The sequence below is a fragment of the Trichechus manatus genome, unplaced genomic scaffold (assembly GCF_000243295.1).
Source record: "Trichechus manatus latirostris isolate Lorelei unplaced genomic scaffold, TriManLat1.0 scaffold00021, whole genome shotgun sequence".
Classification (NCBI taxonomy): domain Eukaryota; kingdom Metazoa; phylum Chordata; class Mammalia; order Sirenia; family Trichechidae; genus Trichechus; species Trichechus manatus.
The window spans coordinates 11,865,137-11,880,480 of NW_004443957.1; the positions used below are offsets into that span (position 1 = coordinate 11,865,137).

At 45.4% G+C, this 15,344-nt stretch overlaps 1 protein-coding gene across 2 annotated transcripts in view; it reads right to left on the bottom strand.

Annotated features, from left to right (window-relative positions):
- The window catches only part of TNR (tenascin R), a 497,374-nt gene that overhangs the window by 54,390 nt on the left and 427,640 nt on the right, over positions 1–15,344 (bottom strand). For both annotated transcript variants that reach the window (XM_023728058.1, XM_004372844.1), the window contains exons 6-9: positions 15,220–15,335; positions 12,360–12,510; positions 6,667–6,936; positions 563–748 (exon numbers count right to left, since the gene is read on the bottom strand). In XM_023728058.1, coding sequence (XP_023583826.1) covers positions 563–748; positions 6,667–6,936; positions 12,360–12,510; positions 15,220–15,335 — 723 coding nt within the window. The remainder of the gene's footprint in view (positions 1–562; positions 749–6,666; positions 6,937–12,359; positions 12,511–15,219; positions 15,336–15,344) is intronic.

Below are 15,344 nucleotides of genomic sequence, written 5' to 3' on the forward strand. Positions count from 1 at the left end.
TACTGAGAGCTAAAAGGGAAGCACATGTTAACTGGGTACAGGAGGTGGGTGAGAGAGTCTGTGCAAAGCTCTGTGACAGGAGGGAAGATGAGTTTGAGGTCCTGTGGGCCTGGAGCACTGACAGCACCTGGGGAAGCAGGTGGGTGGTGAGACTAGAGAAGAAGGCGGGGGTAAATCATGCAGGGCCATGTGGCCCATGCTATGGCTTTGCAGTGTTATTCTAAAAGCAACGGGAAGTTCCTGAGATGTATGCACCATGGGATGGCATAATTAGAAAAGCACTTTGAATAGACCACTGATGGTGTGAAGACTAAATTAGGAGGGAGCAAGAGAGAATGCAGGGGGTTATTGCAGTGGTTCAGACAAGAGATGATAGTATCTTAGAACGGTGACGGCAGTGCAGATGGAGAGAGTACTAGACATATTTGATAGGTACTTAGGAGATTAAATCAATGTGATCTGGCAATGGTTTGGATGTATGTGGGGTGGGTGGGTTGGAGAGAGAGATGTGAGGGTGGAGACTCAGCAACCTATGTGCCCCTAGGAAACAGGGCTCACTCACCTGTGAGAGTGGCTCTGGTGGTTGGACCAGTGCTCTTGGGGACCAGGAGCTCATGGTACTGTTCACCCGCCAGGGTGCTGTACACAACCTTGTACTCCTGGACCTCTGCCTCGCTGTTGTCCCACTCGAGGTCAAGGCTGGTTGCTGTGCGAGAACCAACTCGCAAGTTCTTAGGGGCATCAATCTCTAAAAAGAGTCAGACATCACCAGCATCACATAGGAGAATGTACATTTGTCATGCATCTTGAACTTTAAAAGCTTTCGGGTAAGAACAGACACTTCTGGACTCTGCTTTACATTTGAATGAACCCTGTAGTTTCCCCTTAGCTGGGTTGTTGTTATTGTTAGCTCTCCTCCAGTCAGCTGACTCACGGCGACCCCATGAACAATGGGATTGGACCATCGCGATCCAGACGGTTTTCACTGGCTGATTTTTGGAAGTAGATCACTGGGCTTTTCTTCCTTAGCCCATCTTAGACTGGAAACTCTGCTGAAACCTATTCAGCATCATAGCAATGCACAGACCTCCACTGACAGAGGGGTGGCGGCTGCACATGAGATGCATTGAACCTGGGTCTCCTGCATGGAAGGCAAGAATTCTACCACTGAACCACCAATGCCCCATCTGGCAGGTTAGCCGGGACAAATTCCTTGGGCAGGTTAGAGAGTTTTACTTGGGAGTTAGATATGAACACACTTCACACTGCCCTCATTTCCATTCAAGAGTTCCAGGGGTGTGCTAGAAAGTTTAAAATGAACTAATTAATCTCACAAAGTTGAAAACAAAGCAAGGGAAAAACCTGTAGGAGAAAATCAGAGAAAGCTCCCAAGAGGTTAAACGAGAAGAGAGTAATATCAGAATTGAACATCGAGCAAAAAGAAGACAGTTGATTTCAAATTTTGAAGTGTAAACTGTCTTTGCATGAGTTTCCTTGCTTAGACACAGAAAAATTAAACATACAGGAGATGAAATGCAGTGGAAAGACTATGGGCTTGCAGTCAGACCTCAGTTCGAGCCTCAGCTCTGTCGGTAACTGGGATGTGACCATGAGCAAATCTTCTGACCTCACTGGTCCTTGATGTCCACATCTGTAAAATGGGCTAATCATACCACCAATTCGGACTGTTGCACAGATTAAACAATGCATGTGAAGTGTGCAGCATGGTGCCTGGTGCAAAAATAGGTGCCCAGGCACTGGGCTGGCTTCCTGTTGCCTCCGAAGCTCTTGCTGAATTCTCACAGCATGGTACCCCAGTGGTTGCTCTCTGGTCTTCCAATGCCATGACCACTGGCCTCAGGAACTCTCTCACAGGCCTGGGGCTGCTTCCCTCTCCCAGGACTGACCATCTTTGCAACTTAAACAACCTGCAGTATCATGAGGTGCTGTGGTGAAAATCTGCTGTTTAAAAAGTTCTAAACAGGTCTTGTCTTTGAGACCTGAAGTTAACTTTGGAGTGGACAAGCCATTTGTTCTGAGGAAACCTCCAGTGGACAGTTTTAATTTGCAAATGCAAGGCAAGTATCCACCAATTGTTCTTGAGGAGATTGGAACTCTGTGACTCAATCTGAATGCAAATGCTCTGGACTGAGAAGTGTTCTGTTTAGTGATGTAAATTGGGCGAATCTTTTAGCAGATTTATGTCTCTGCAGCTTGTCTTTCTGAGAAACGTTTCCTTAGTCAATGAGGATAGTATGCCTTCTGGATGAGCTGTGTGTGTTATTTTTCCAGCAGTTGTTGGATGGAGAGAGGAGCCTGGGCATTGAGGCCTGTGGGAGGGACACCCTGGACCCTCACATGGGGAAGAGAGGCTGGGCAAAGGGGTAAGACTGGGCGTGGGGTGTGTGGCCCAGACTGGAGCAAAAAGAAGTCAGGGTTACGGTTGGGATTAAGGCTGAATCTTGTACATAGTACTTTTCACAACTAAACCCCACCGACCTCAGACATGTCCGACTATGGTTTTTGTTTTTTCATTTCTCTTCGGTCAGAGGGCAAGATACACTCTGGTGCCCCGTGGGTCAAAAAACAATAAAACAAACCAGTTGCCATCGAGTCAATTCAATGATGATCCCATGTGTTGCAGAGAAGAACTATGCTCCATACAGTTTTCAATGTCCAGAGTAGATTGCAGGCCTTTCTTCCGGGGCATTTCTGGGGGCGGGGGGTGGGTGGCTCAAACCGCCAACTTTGAGATCATCTAGTTCCCCGGCTTAAAACTTTGTTGTTGCTTCCTGTTGGGCTTACAGTAAAATCCAAACTCCTTATGGTAGCCTGCAGGGAGGGACCTGCATAATCTAGCCCTATCTGCTTCTCAGACATCACCTTGTATCACTTACACCCTTATTCACTGTGATCCAGCCATACTGCCTTTTTTCCACTCTTAAAACACATCAGGCTTATTCCCACCTCAGGGCCTTTGCACTGGCTACCGCCTTTGCCTGGAATGCTGTTCCCAGAACTTCACATGGCTTGGGTCTCTTACCTTTTAGCTAAAATGTTACCTCCTCAGAGAGGCCTTTCTGAATCACTCATTCCATTGTAGCCTCCCTCCCTCTATGTCATCCATTTCACCTCCCAGATAACACTCATGATGGAAGTGATCTTATCTATTTGTTTTCTTCTTCATTGTCCACTTTCCCCCACTGGAATATAGCTAGCTCCCTGAGAACAGAGATCCTGTATATCTTGTTTATTCTGCAGCCGCAGCGCCTAGTACTGTGCTGAGCACCTAGTAGGTGTTCAATAAACATATGTGAAGTGACTGAGTGAATATTGTCAATTCTCTGTTTAGTCGGCTACCTCAAAGCCGTTAGAAAAGCCTTGTCAAGTATTTTAGCTGTAGGGCTTTGACGATGCTTGGGGTGAGGCAGAGCAGGGGAAGAGTAGCTTTGACTGAAGGAAGTAGGTCTTACCAGGGCAGGAAGCTCCCCTCTGCTGTCTGAAGCCAGAATCTTGGTTGGGGTAAGAAGGGCCATCCAGGTTGAGTTTGTGAAAGCATTCCCTGGAAAATCCCAGAGACGACTGGGGAGCAGGTAGCAGCTTGGACTGTTGGGATTTGCACATTAACGGGAGGTTTGGTCTGGGGCATTCCGGTTAAAGCAGTGGCCTCTGGTTGGCTGAATGTGGTTGGCTGAATGTCCTGGTGCCGATGGAGAAACTGTCACTGGGGCTCCCCACTGAGGGTGACCGAAGCCAGAGTGGCTGGGGGCAGACTGGGGATTTGGAGACTGGCCAACCACTGGCCTTTGCATGCTCCAATCAGGGCTCATTTCTTTTCCAAAGCGGCTCTAAGATCCAGGCAAATATCCCTCTCCCCATGCAGGAAGCAAATCTCTGTTTTAACTGCCTGTGCCATTAGTGCGCTCCTAGTGTGGAAGCCATCACCTGGAAAAGCACTTTGGCTAATTTGAATTTAAGTGGACTTCTGAAATGACTGAGGACTCTACCGTGAGGGTCCGGACACCCTCTCATCATTCAGCTGGCACCTGCCAACCCCGGGCCTGAGAGTTTGTATGCAAAACCATCCGTAACTCCCCAACCCTCCTGCAGCAGACGGCAGCGGGGCTGAGGTGCACAAGCAGAGGCTGCATAGAGAAGGCAGCTGCCTAACAGCTGCCAATCCGCAAGGCAACTGGAAAGAGAACCCGCAGCAGTGAACTAACTGAAACTCAGGGGGAGCTTCTAGGAGGCAGAATGTAATTGTCTTGATTGGAATTTTCCTGGGCCACCAGCCAATCCTGCTTCCATCTTGTCGGCCTAAACATCAAGAAATTGCTTTTTATCAGGCTGCTGGAGAGCTCTCTGTTTTGCCTCTTCAAACTCCTTATCTGAGCAAAGCACAAAGAAACTACTTTTCAAACAAAAACTGTCCTGAAATTAAGGAAAGAATGCAGGACTCATGGTCCACAGGAGATACCACCATCCTGAGCAAGCCGGGTGTGGGGAGTGTGGGGGCATGTAGGAGGAAAGAATGACCTTGGAATAAACCAAGCAGGCACGTTGCACGCGCTCCCTTCTCGTGCTCTGCTCAGAACATTGTTGGCCAAGTGAGGGAGGAGAAGGGAAGAGAAATGGACAGAATTTAGTTCCATTTTCAGCCACTAGCCAGTTGCCATCGAGTGGCTCTGACTCATGGTGACCCCATGTATGTCAGAGTAGAGCTGTGCTCCTTAGGGTTTTCAATGGCTGGTTTTCAGAAGTAGATGGCCAGGCCTTTCTTCTGAGCTACCTCTAGGTAGACTGGAACCTTCAACCTTTGGGTTAGCAGCTAAGTGCCTTAACTGTTTGCACCATCCAGCGACTCCAGTCAATCACTGGGGATCCCAAAATGTGTTCAGTAGAAAAATCTGACCAGTACCCCCTAGTGGTGAGAGAGAAAACCCAAAAGGGTCTCATTCAGAGTCAAACTCTGCCTTCTCCATCATGTCACTGTCTACACTTGCTCCCTTTTAAGGGGGAAGCTTTTTTCCCCTCTCTCAGTGTTTCCTTCTGTGTGGAGGGAACCCTACTGTAACACTCCTGACCTCTCTATTTCTTCTTACGCTAGGGAATCTGGGCTTAACTCAATGGTGAGCTCTGTACCACCTTTCCCTCTCCCCGTCTCACAGAGTGGACCACCCCCAGGGATAAGGCCTTCTGCTTGTTCCTCCATGCTGTAAATCCTACCTGAGTAGTTCCACAACTTGCCCAAGTCCACAGTGGCCTTTCGCTGGGTTTCTTATTGCTGTTGTTCGTGTCGTCGAGTCAATTTTGACTCATAATGCCCTCAGTGAACTGCCCCAGTGGGTGAGTCTAATTATGGGGTACCGTTTGCAAGCCCTTCTGGTTCTAACGCTAAGCTACATGCTCCAAACTGGGGAGACATTTTGGCCTCCGTCTATTTTACTTTTAGCTTTATTTATTCATTGGATGCCTGAAGTAGTGATTCTCCTTTACTCCAGTCCAGAAGAAGCTGGTTATTAGATCTGACAGACGTTATCAGTTTCCTTTGATCCCTGGGACAACTTGGAGTTGCCAGAAACATTCCTTGATATGTGATTTTCCCAAGACAGAGAAGTCAAGACAATCTGGGTTAGATAGGGACCTCACTCTCTGATAGCAGGCCCCTGTTGACCCAAGATGAGTGCCAGGAAACCTGTCCTTTGGATGGTCTCTGTCCTCCTTGCCCACCAGCTGGCCAGACTGATGGGTTCCGTGAGGGCCAGGGCGCAAGTCACCCTGAAGTCTAGCCTTTCCAGACTGGTGGTGAAGCTCTTTAAAAGTTCCAACAGCCTTGGGAAGAGAAGAGCAGTGGTCATGATAGCAAGGCAGGAGGTACAGATAGGGGCCTTACTCCCTGTCTCTGGGGATCAGGGTCTCAAACTGAGCCTTGTTGCTAGTGTTTTCAAATGGGAGGATGAGACACAGACTCTCAGTTGGAAGGTCTGCTGATGGCTGTATAGATTGTGCCTTGCACAGCTCCAGGGGGCCCTATCACGGTACGGTAGTCATTATAAAAAAACCCAAACCTACTGCCGTCGAGGCAATTTTGACTCATAACGACCTATAGGACATAGCAGAATTGCCCTATAGGGTTTCCAAGGCTGTCAGTCTTAACGGAAGCAGGCTGCTACATCTTTCTCCCGCAGAGCCACTGGTGGGTTTGGCAGTAGTCATTATAGATTTATATAATTATTACAATGATTTCTAGCAAGTAACAGTTAAATGTCTTGAGGAAGGGGGCACCTCTTCTGAACTCTGACAAAATTGCCATTTGGATTAGCAGCATGAATGCTTAAAAACGTCTTCAAGACAAATTTTTCATTTTACGAGTGGGAAACATGAGACCTCCAAGGGAGACGGGACTTATACCAGGCTAACTGGTGGACGAGGCAAGACTAGAACGTTGTGCTCCTTACCACTGGTGCACTGCTTCTTCCTCTGTACTGTGATGTGAACATCACCAGGAGGCCTGAAACCTCTTGCTTCCTTCTGGCCGCATCTGTGGCAACATTTATGCCCAAGTACACATCATCTCATTTCCTTAATTCTCCTCTTGTCATGATGATGCCACGAGCTGACTCCACACCCTCTCTGCTCCAAGTTTCTCCGCCTCCACAGTCTTACCTGTTGTAAACCGGGTGGTCGTGGGATCGCTCTCATTGGTCCCTCGGACTGCACTGACCGACACCTCGTAGGGAGAACCAGGCCTCAGGGCCTGCACTGAGTATTGGCTCAGAGGGGGTTGCAGCCGGAAGGTGGTCTTCCCACCTTCCCCACCCACTAAGCCATATTTCAAGAGAATGAAATCGACTTTGGCTCGAGGTGGGGTCCACTCCACAAAAGCCACGGTGTCGGAGACATCTCGAACCAGGATCTGCGTGGGCCCATCAATGACTGAATGAGAAGAATCAAATAGAACATAAAAGTTTGATTGAGAAATAAGCATTCAACATCAGCTCTCTCCTTCCTCCTTACATTCACCTGGCCAATCAATGAGAGGATGAGAATTATTATCCCATTTTACAGATGGGGAAAATGAGGCACAGTGAGATTAAGTATCTTTCTTGAGGACACGTAGTTTGACAATAGGGAAACTGACACTGGAACTCCAAACCACCAGTTGCCAGAGATTCAACTCTGAGTCATGGTGACACCATGTACCTCAGAGTAGAACCGTGCTCCACAGGGTTTTCAATGGCTGATTTTTCAGAAGCAGATAGCCAGGCCTTTCTTCTGAGCTGCCACTGGGTGAACTCAAACCCCCAATGTTTTGGTTAGCAGCCAAGTGCATTAACCATTTGTATCACCCAGGGACTCTGACTGAAACTCAGTTCACCTGAATCTTGATCTAATTCCTCTCTCCCCAAGCTGTGGTTTTCAAGTGCTGGAATTTTATAGTTTAGGGAGAGGAAGGGCACTTACTGTCTTGAGAGAATGAGCACTGATTTTGTCTGAAGGTAATGGGACAGAGAACTGCACATGGAGCCTCTGGTCGTGTGCCCTGTTGCCTAGCTCTCAACTTCTTTGAGCACTGAAGAAAGATTTATGACATGACCAACTCTGTCTAAACATCTGAAACTTTCATTGCGGCTGCCAAAAAGGCCACCATGACCATCCAAAAGTTGACACAACTCAGCCATACTAGCCACCCAGCAAACGCAGCCACTAAGACTGTACCAAAACCCAGCAGACATTTGCACTTGTAGACATGAAACATGTCTTCTGGGGAAACTTGCCCCTCTGAAAAAAAAAGACCTAAGCCTTTTCTGGGTCATTCTTTTTTGTTTTTTTCATCTTTTCTTGCACATTCCTGAGCTAAAAGGGCACTGCAAGTGCCCACAGGTCCTCAAGGTTCTTTAGCATATGTCTTTCATAAGCCTCTGAAACTTTATAAAAACAGTAACAAAATCTTAAATGGCTGTGTGAAATGCAAAACAGATAAAAGTGGAGTTTCCCTGGTTCGAGGGTGTATGCATGGGCATGGGAGAGAGTAATTACAGGTCTGGATCTCCACTTGATCCTTGCCTTGAGGCACGGCCATGGAACCCTGGGGCTCTAATGGAACATGGACCAAAGCCACAATGGTTTTAAACCACTGTTTTCTAGACTGAGCATAAGTCTCAGCACCTGATGCTGTTTAGTTCAGATCCAAGTGCCAAAGTATGAATCACTATTCCATAAACATGATCTGTCGCACTGTGCAGCTGAGAGGGTCACCATATTGGAATGACATTCCCCTAGAAAAGTTGGTTGATTTCCTATAGTGCTTGGCCATCCATGGTTCCAGCACTCACTTAGGGTCCTACTCATACTGAATTAGATCCTAATTTCATTTTTATGGGGTGGGGGAGAGGGTGAGAGAATGTAGAAGGGAAATAGAAAAAGAAAGGGCTTAGTGAGGAGAACAGAAAATGGTGTTCTCGGCTCCTCATAGGATGACTGCTTGGCCCACATGCCTTTCTTTGAGAATTACACATCAATGACTAAAAGAGTGGGCCTAGCCTCCATATTTGCATTTTTATGTGATACACTCCTCTGGCTGGAGCTGATTAATATTAATGTTAATATTCTTCAGGAATTTGGAATCAGAACCAGAGACTCTGGTTGATTTTGGACCATGTGGAGCCAGGGCTGGGGTGGCTATTTTCTACCATAGTCATACAAAAACAGAAAATATCTATCTGGTCGGAGAGAGAGAAAAAAAGTGGGAGTGAGGAAGATAGACAGAGAGAGAGAGAGAGGGAAATGAGAGGGACAGAGAGGAGAGAATGGAGCAGATATGCAGAGAGAAGCAGAAACGAGTGAACATGTGGTACCTCCACAAAGATATAGAGGGTAACTCGATTACTGACTTTCCATTTTCTGGTTCAAATCTTTCATGAGGCCCAGATGGACGTCTGGCCTTGATGTTCCATGAGACACTCTGTGTCCTTCCAATAAACTCTCTTTTGTTTCAGCTAGTTTAAGTAAGTTTCTCTTCCTTATTACCACAAAGTCTTGACTAAGACATGATTTTTTTTTAAAAACAATCCACCATCTGGACCACAGGGGCCTAGCGAGGGTAAAGAGTGCTCAGGGGCAATCTCTCAATTGTGCACACTCCTACCTCCACCCCCAATTTCAAGGTAAACAGACGTTGATAGCTGCTGTGGAAAGGAAAAGACAAGCGCGCCTGCCGCCCCTATCACGGCCGGTGGCGGGTGGACAGGCGGGCTCCCGGGGCGCCCGGCTGCAACAGCAGTGGCACGAGCGGCACCTTAGGGCGGCTTAATCAACCCAGCAGTTACTGAGAGCTGCAACAGCAAAGAGCTGCGTCAAAACATGGCTGAAGTGGGCACGGACTTTCTGGAGCAGCTCAAGTTCTGCATAGTTTGGTCTTGGACGTATCTGAACCGAGTGGTGTCACCCCCTCTGACAGTGTCACCGGGTGCACCCCCCCTAGTGACTCCACTACTGCCCCCTTGGACTTGCACCTGTGGCAAGTGCCCCCCTCTGCCCCCTCGTCTGGCTGTGCCTCTGCTGAACCACCTTCTACTCTGTCCCCAGAACGGATGTCTCCCTGAGGACTGTCTCAGCTGACCTTAGCGTTTTTCAGAGTTGAGTCTGTCCCTAGTCACCCCCTCTTTCTGGGTTTAGCCTAGTCCTGTTTTCTGCTAAACAGTTGAGGATTTTTGGTCTAGCACCAGCCAAATGAATATCACCAGACCAAATCGGTGCCATCTGTATTGGAGTTAAAATGAAGTCCCATTTTTTATATTTGGGCAGTAATGTGATTGAACAGAGCACATCCACATGTTGTCTTTTTCGCATGCTGCGTTTGGTGAGTTTAGATAACTCAGGCCTTTTTGGTTTAGTTTAATTGAATTATGAAATGGGGGAAATGGCCTCCTAGCTGCTATATACGAGTAACGCCTGGCACACCGTAGGCACTCAGTAAACCAGTGCTAAGTAAGTGAAAGCATAGATGACCCTCTTCTTCCATGAGAAAGAAGGGGAAGCATTTCAGTGTACTGGAGCTTCTTGAAAAAAATAAAAGTTGTCACTGAAACTCAACTGCGCAGATAAGGCTTTTGTCCTTCAACTCTTTAAATTCAAAGAACCTAATCATAGTGGATTGACCACATTAGACTGTGATTATATAGCTCGGAAAGCTCTAGCTGCAGGAGGTCTTGTAATCTGCGTTTACAAAATGGCCTGCCTGAAAGAAGCCAGTCTGAATGCCTGATGAGGGCTCAGAGCTTCACAGGGGAGGGACAGAAGGGGGAAGACTTGGTGCAGGTCAGACCTCAGCAGAAGGAAATAATTAAACAATCGTTTCCTAAAAACAGCAGACAGGGCTGAGCGCCAGCCATCTTTTGTGTAGCCACCCCTGGATTCTGCCCTTGGGTTGGCCACTTGGTAGTTATGTTGCGTTCCAGACAAGGAAGCATCAACTTGCTTTCTTTCAACTTAAGCCCTAATTTCTAAACAAACACAGGTCCTACTCAAAAAGTAAACTGGAATAAATGTTTTTCTTTCCATTTCTTCATGACTGCACACAAGGCCAAAATATTAACTAGAAAAGTTTTTTTTTTTTTTTTTTTCCCCTTAATTGAAAAAATTCTGCCTAAGCTTACCACAAATTTCTAGATCTGTAACTTTTAATTTCGATCTCAAGGAACTTCCAAACCAAAAAATATTGCAAATTTTGTAAACATGTGGTTTGAGTATAAGAGTGAGGCAGGGTTGGACTACCTTCTCTAAGTACTCCTAATACTTTGGAAGAAAAACATTATACAACTGTAATGTTCTCTGCCCTTTCATGAACTGTCTTCTCCTTCTAGCTGTTTTTCTTAATATCAAAGCACAGGAATGACTTGGAGACCCAGAAACTATTACATATCAAAAGAGGGGAATCTACATATATTATCAAATGTCAACTCTTCAGGTTCAAGCATAACTTTGCGTGGAGCAAAGCCTGTGGAAAAACTTAGGCCATTGACATCTGGAAAGATTCCTACAGAACATTGAGGTTTCATGGCTACTAAGATTTCTTCTACAACATTTTTGGATTAGAAGAGTGGCTTTCAAGCTTTTTTGCTTCTTGGTAAAACTTTTTTTTTTTTTGTAAATAACAAAATCTTAAATGTCTATACAAAATATAAAACAGACAAAAGTGGAGCTGCCCTGGTTGGATGAACCCTAGGGCTTTAATGGAACACAAACAGATGCCACAATAGTTTTCAACCAATACTTTCTACACTGAGCACAAGCCTCAACACCTGATGCTGTTTAGTTTGGATCCGAGTGGCAGCGTATGAACCACTAATACATAAACATAGTCTCATTACACAGTGGTGTGGCTTCCTCTTTCAGTCAAGTCAGCTTTTTGTCCTAGACTCAAGATGGGCTTCCTTAGGTGTCAATTTCTGTTTATGAAAAATAAAGCTGTACCTATATGCACCTATCTCAATGCCTGTCATTGATGTGGAAAATTGCTTAACTTCCGAGTCTCAGCTCTCCCACCAATAAAATGGTGACCAAGGGTGATAACAGATGCCATTTATAACTTTCGAAAAATTCTTGGTGAGGGCACACACACACGCATCACAATTGCACATTTCCAGCATTGAAGTTGAACATCCTTTGTTAGATAAGGAAACAAGAAGGAAAAATACTATCCATTTGGTAAATCAAACCTGGAGATATAATGATCATGAATGAGATGAACTGTGGGGATGAAACAGTCATCAACTTAAGTTGTCACCTTGAACATTGGCCAAACCTACACCTCCTGGTTTTGAATGATTCATTTCCTACTGCTTTTACTTCTAAGTGTGTTCTCTGGGTATATATGTGCAGTTTCCAAATATTGGGCACTCACTCTCATCAATATAGGGTTAATCATGTCTATCCTTGTATCAACTCAATGAAGGAGGTATTATTGTTTCTCATTATTCTTCTTCATTGAGTCTTGGGAAGGTTTTAGGTGGCTTTCCCCAAATATCACAATAGGTGAGCAGTGAGTCAACTCTTGCTGGTTCCAAAGCTCATGACACTAGGGACTGACGAATGAGGTCTCTTGATAAGTAAGATCAGATGAATTACACTGGAGAATGCACTCCTAGATTTCTGGGCTTGCAAGGATGAGCAGTTGGGAAGATGCTCAGCTAAGCATCTGGTAAAGTAGCTCCATCTCTAGGGTACCAAAATCACTCTCAGCTCTGGGAGGAATCCTAGTACCTCTTTTGTCCCTCTACTTCTTGGGAGATTTCTGCAGTTCTGTTTCGTGAGTGAGCTAATAGGTAGCTACAGGGAGAAGAGCTGGAGACACTCACCAGTGGAGACGCTGGCCGAGGTAGGGGGGCTCCGGGCTTGCTCTTTCAGAGCCACCACATTGACAATGTATTCCTCCCCAGGCTTCAGACCCGTCTGGTTGAAGGATGTAACATCACTGGGGAGCTGAGCAATCACCCCTCCTTCATTGTTCTGGAAGGTGGGAGGAAGGGAAAAGCAGGGAAATTAAAAGAGAAAATCAATAGGAGAGAAATCCAATAAGAGAAAGATGAAGGTGTGGAACACTGATTGCTGTTTGGGAATTAGAAATGGGGCCATGTCTGTTTCTTCCATGCTGACAGCTGAATGTCTGGGGCCAAAAACAACTCCCAAAAAGTGCAATAAGATTTCCACCATTTATGAGGATTTGGCAAATAGAGAACAAATTTTCAAGAACATTTCTTTGGCCTTTCCTGACTTTGTTGAGGTTGCCAATAAAAATTAGTCACGAGGTGATGCAGATTGTTTCCTGCCAAAGATTAAATGTTTGATGGTTATGGTTAACATCCATCAGACTTTTGTTGGCATTTTTCTTGAGGAGTATGCCCTTGGCGATTTAGAAGAGTAGAGTTGTGTTTGTATGTGTGTAAACATCTTTATATACACATGCAACATGTTTTAAACTAAGACATTCCCAGTTTTTTATGAGTTGGAGCTGTTATTTTGCTATCTGGGGTTTCTCGTGATCTTACCTTGGGTGCAAATCTGTCAATATTTTGTTTCCCCTTAACCCAGATAAATTACAGCTCAGTGACACATTGACTATGAAGTACAACGAGAAGAAGAAGGGAGCAGGGACCAAAGAATCACACAAAGGAGAGAGAAAGGAAAAGCACTGGTAGCAGGAAAGAAAAGGAGAAAGATCATCTTGATGATGTTGGGTCCAGGTTAATATTTTCTATGGGTAGCCCTGGAAATGGAAGAGACATGAGGGGGCTTTTGCTGGCATACCCTTCTCCCCTGTTCTCTGGTCTCTGTTCATGTCATCCAAAGTGCCCTGTATGTAATTTATAGTCAGACTATTATGAATCAGTCTGATCCATGTTCCCCAGTGACTCAACCTACTGATCAAGAACTTTTACTCCATGTGGCTATGTGTTTGACCTTGGCCTACCCTGGCCATCCCATCTCTTATTCAGTTTTACATATTAGATGTAAAACAGGCAAACCTGGCATCATTTTTTTTCTGACTGAGCAGTAGGTTACATGGTTCTTTCTGTCCTGTTACAAACCTAGTTGCCTGTCATACTTTATTGGCCATTTCAACTAAGATAAGTATGGGAGACACTGGCTGGTACAAACAGTTAAGCACTCAACCACCAACCAAAAAGTCGGCAGTTTGAACCGACCCAGAGGCTCCTTGGAAGACATACCTGGCAATCTGCTTCCAAAAGGTCACAGGCTTGAAAACTCTATGGAGCTGTTCTACTCTGCATACATGGGGTCTCCGTGAGTCAGAATTGACTCAACGGCAACTAACAACAACAAACCACATTATAAAACATTTTTATAGAATGTCTGTTTACATGTATTTAGCTTATCATGACACGACTACATACACATACGAGAGTGGGGCAACCCCTGGTTTCGCGGACAGAGCCCTGGACTAGGAAGTAGAGAGCTGGACTCTCACCTTTAGCTGTGTGATGCCATTTAAGTTACGTGGCTCTTAGCTTATGTAAACTAAACTAAACTAGACGTAAAATGAGACGTTGTACTCTGTGAACTTGAAGGTCTTTTGTAGCTCCAACAGCCCATGGCTCTAAGAATTTTGAAGTGAAAGAATGGTGAAATCACAATCCTGTTGGCCAAAAATATGTCATCTGTCATTAAAAATGACTTCAGTCTGACAAATGACTGAAAAAAAAAAAAAAAAGCTCTTTGATACCGAAGGATGAAGACAGAGGCAAGGAGTATGACTGAACTTTACACCTTCATGAATGGTACAGTTAGGGAGAACATGGGTAAGGTCAACAAATTAGCCTGGGCAGGTACCTCTGGCAACTTGGAAATGTTAGTTTTAGGATTAATAAAATAAAATACTTCCTTAAAGAGTGGAAAGGAATCTTAAGATACTTTTTAACTCAAAGACTGACAGTTTAATTTGTTTAAAGAGAATTTTGCTCAATTCATAGGTTATAAATTCATTAGGAAAAACTTCAGGGAAACCAAGGTGCTTTGTATTACGTATCTAACCTTTAGAGATTGAAGCCATGCAAGCTGACTTTTAGGGCAACTGTCTATAACAGAATGAGCCTGTGGGCTACGTGGCTAATTCAGTTTGGCTTTTCTAATATCCTAAAGATAAGCCTCAACTTTTGGAGAGTCTGGTTTTCAGACTGGCTAAAATCACAGATAGTCAAACCCTAGAGCTTTCTGAGCAGAGAGCTGAGCTGGCAGCAGCTTCCTAAATCCTCCTGCTATTCAAGACCAGGGTGCTAGGCTTGGGGTTGCTCTTATTAGTCAGTCGTCAGCACACCTTTGGGAAAAAAAATGTTCTATAGCTTAGGCACCCCCCCAAATGCCATTTTGCATCCTTAATGGAATTGTTGTTGGGTGCCATAGAGTCAATTTTCTACTTACAGCAACCCCATGTAACAGAGTAGAACTGTCCCATAGTGTTTTCCAGGCTGTAATTTTTATGGGAGCAGATCACCAGGTCTTTTTCTGGAGCAGCCACTGGTTGAGTTTGAACCACCAACCTATCAGCAGCTGAGCACTTAACTGTTGTGCCACCGTGGCTCCTTCCTTAATGGAATAAAGGGAGCCATTAGATAGCGCCTTCCTTCCCGCTCCTAATTCTAAGTTGAGGCTATGAATACTCCCAGAAGGCCATTTAGCAGTTCGGCAGGTGGGTGTTACCTTTGGAATGAAGCTGATCTCCCACCCATCGAAGGAGAATGAAAAGGGCTCCCACTGCACCTCCACGGTGGTTTCTGTGATAGTCTTGAACTGTAGCCCTTGAGGCGTGGAGAGATCTGGAACAC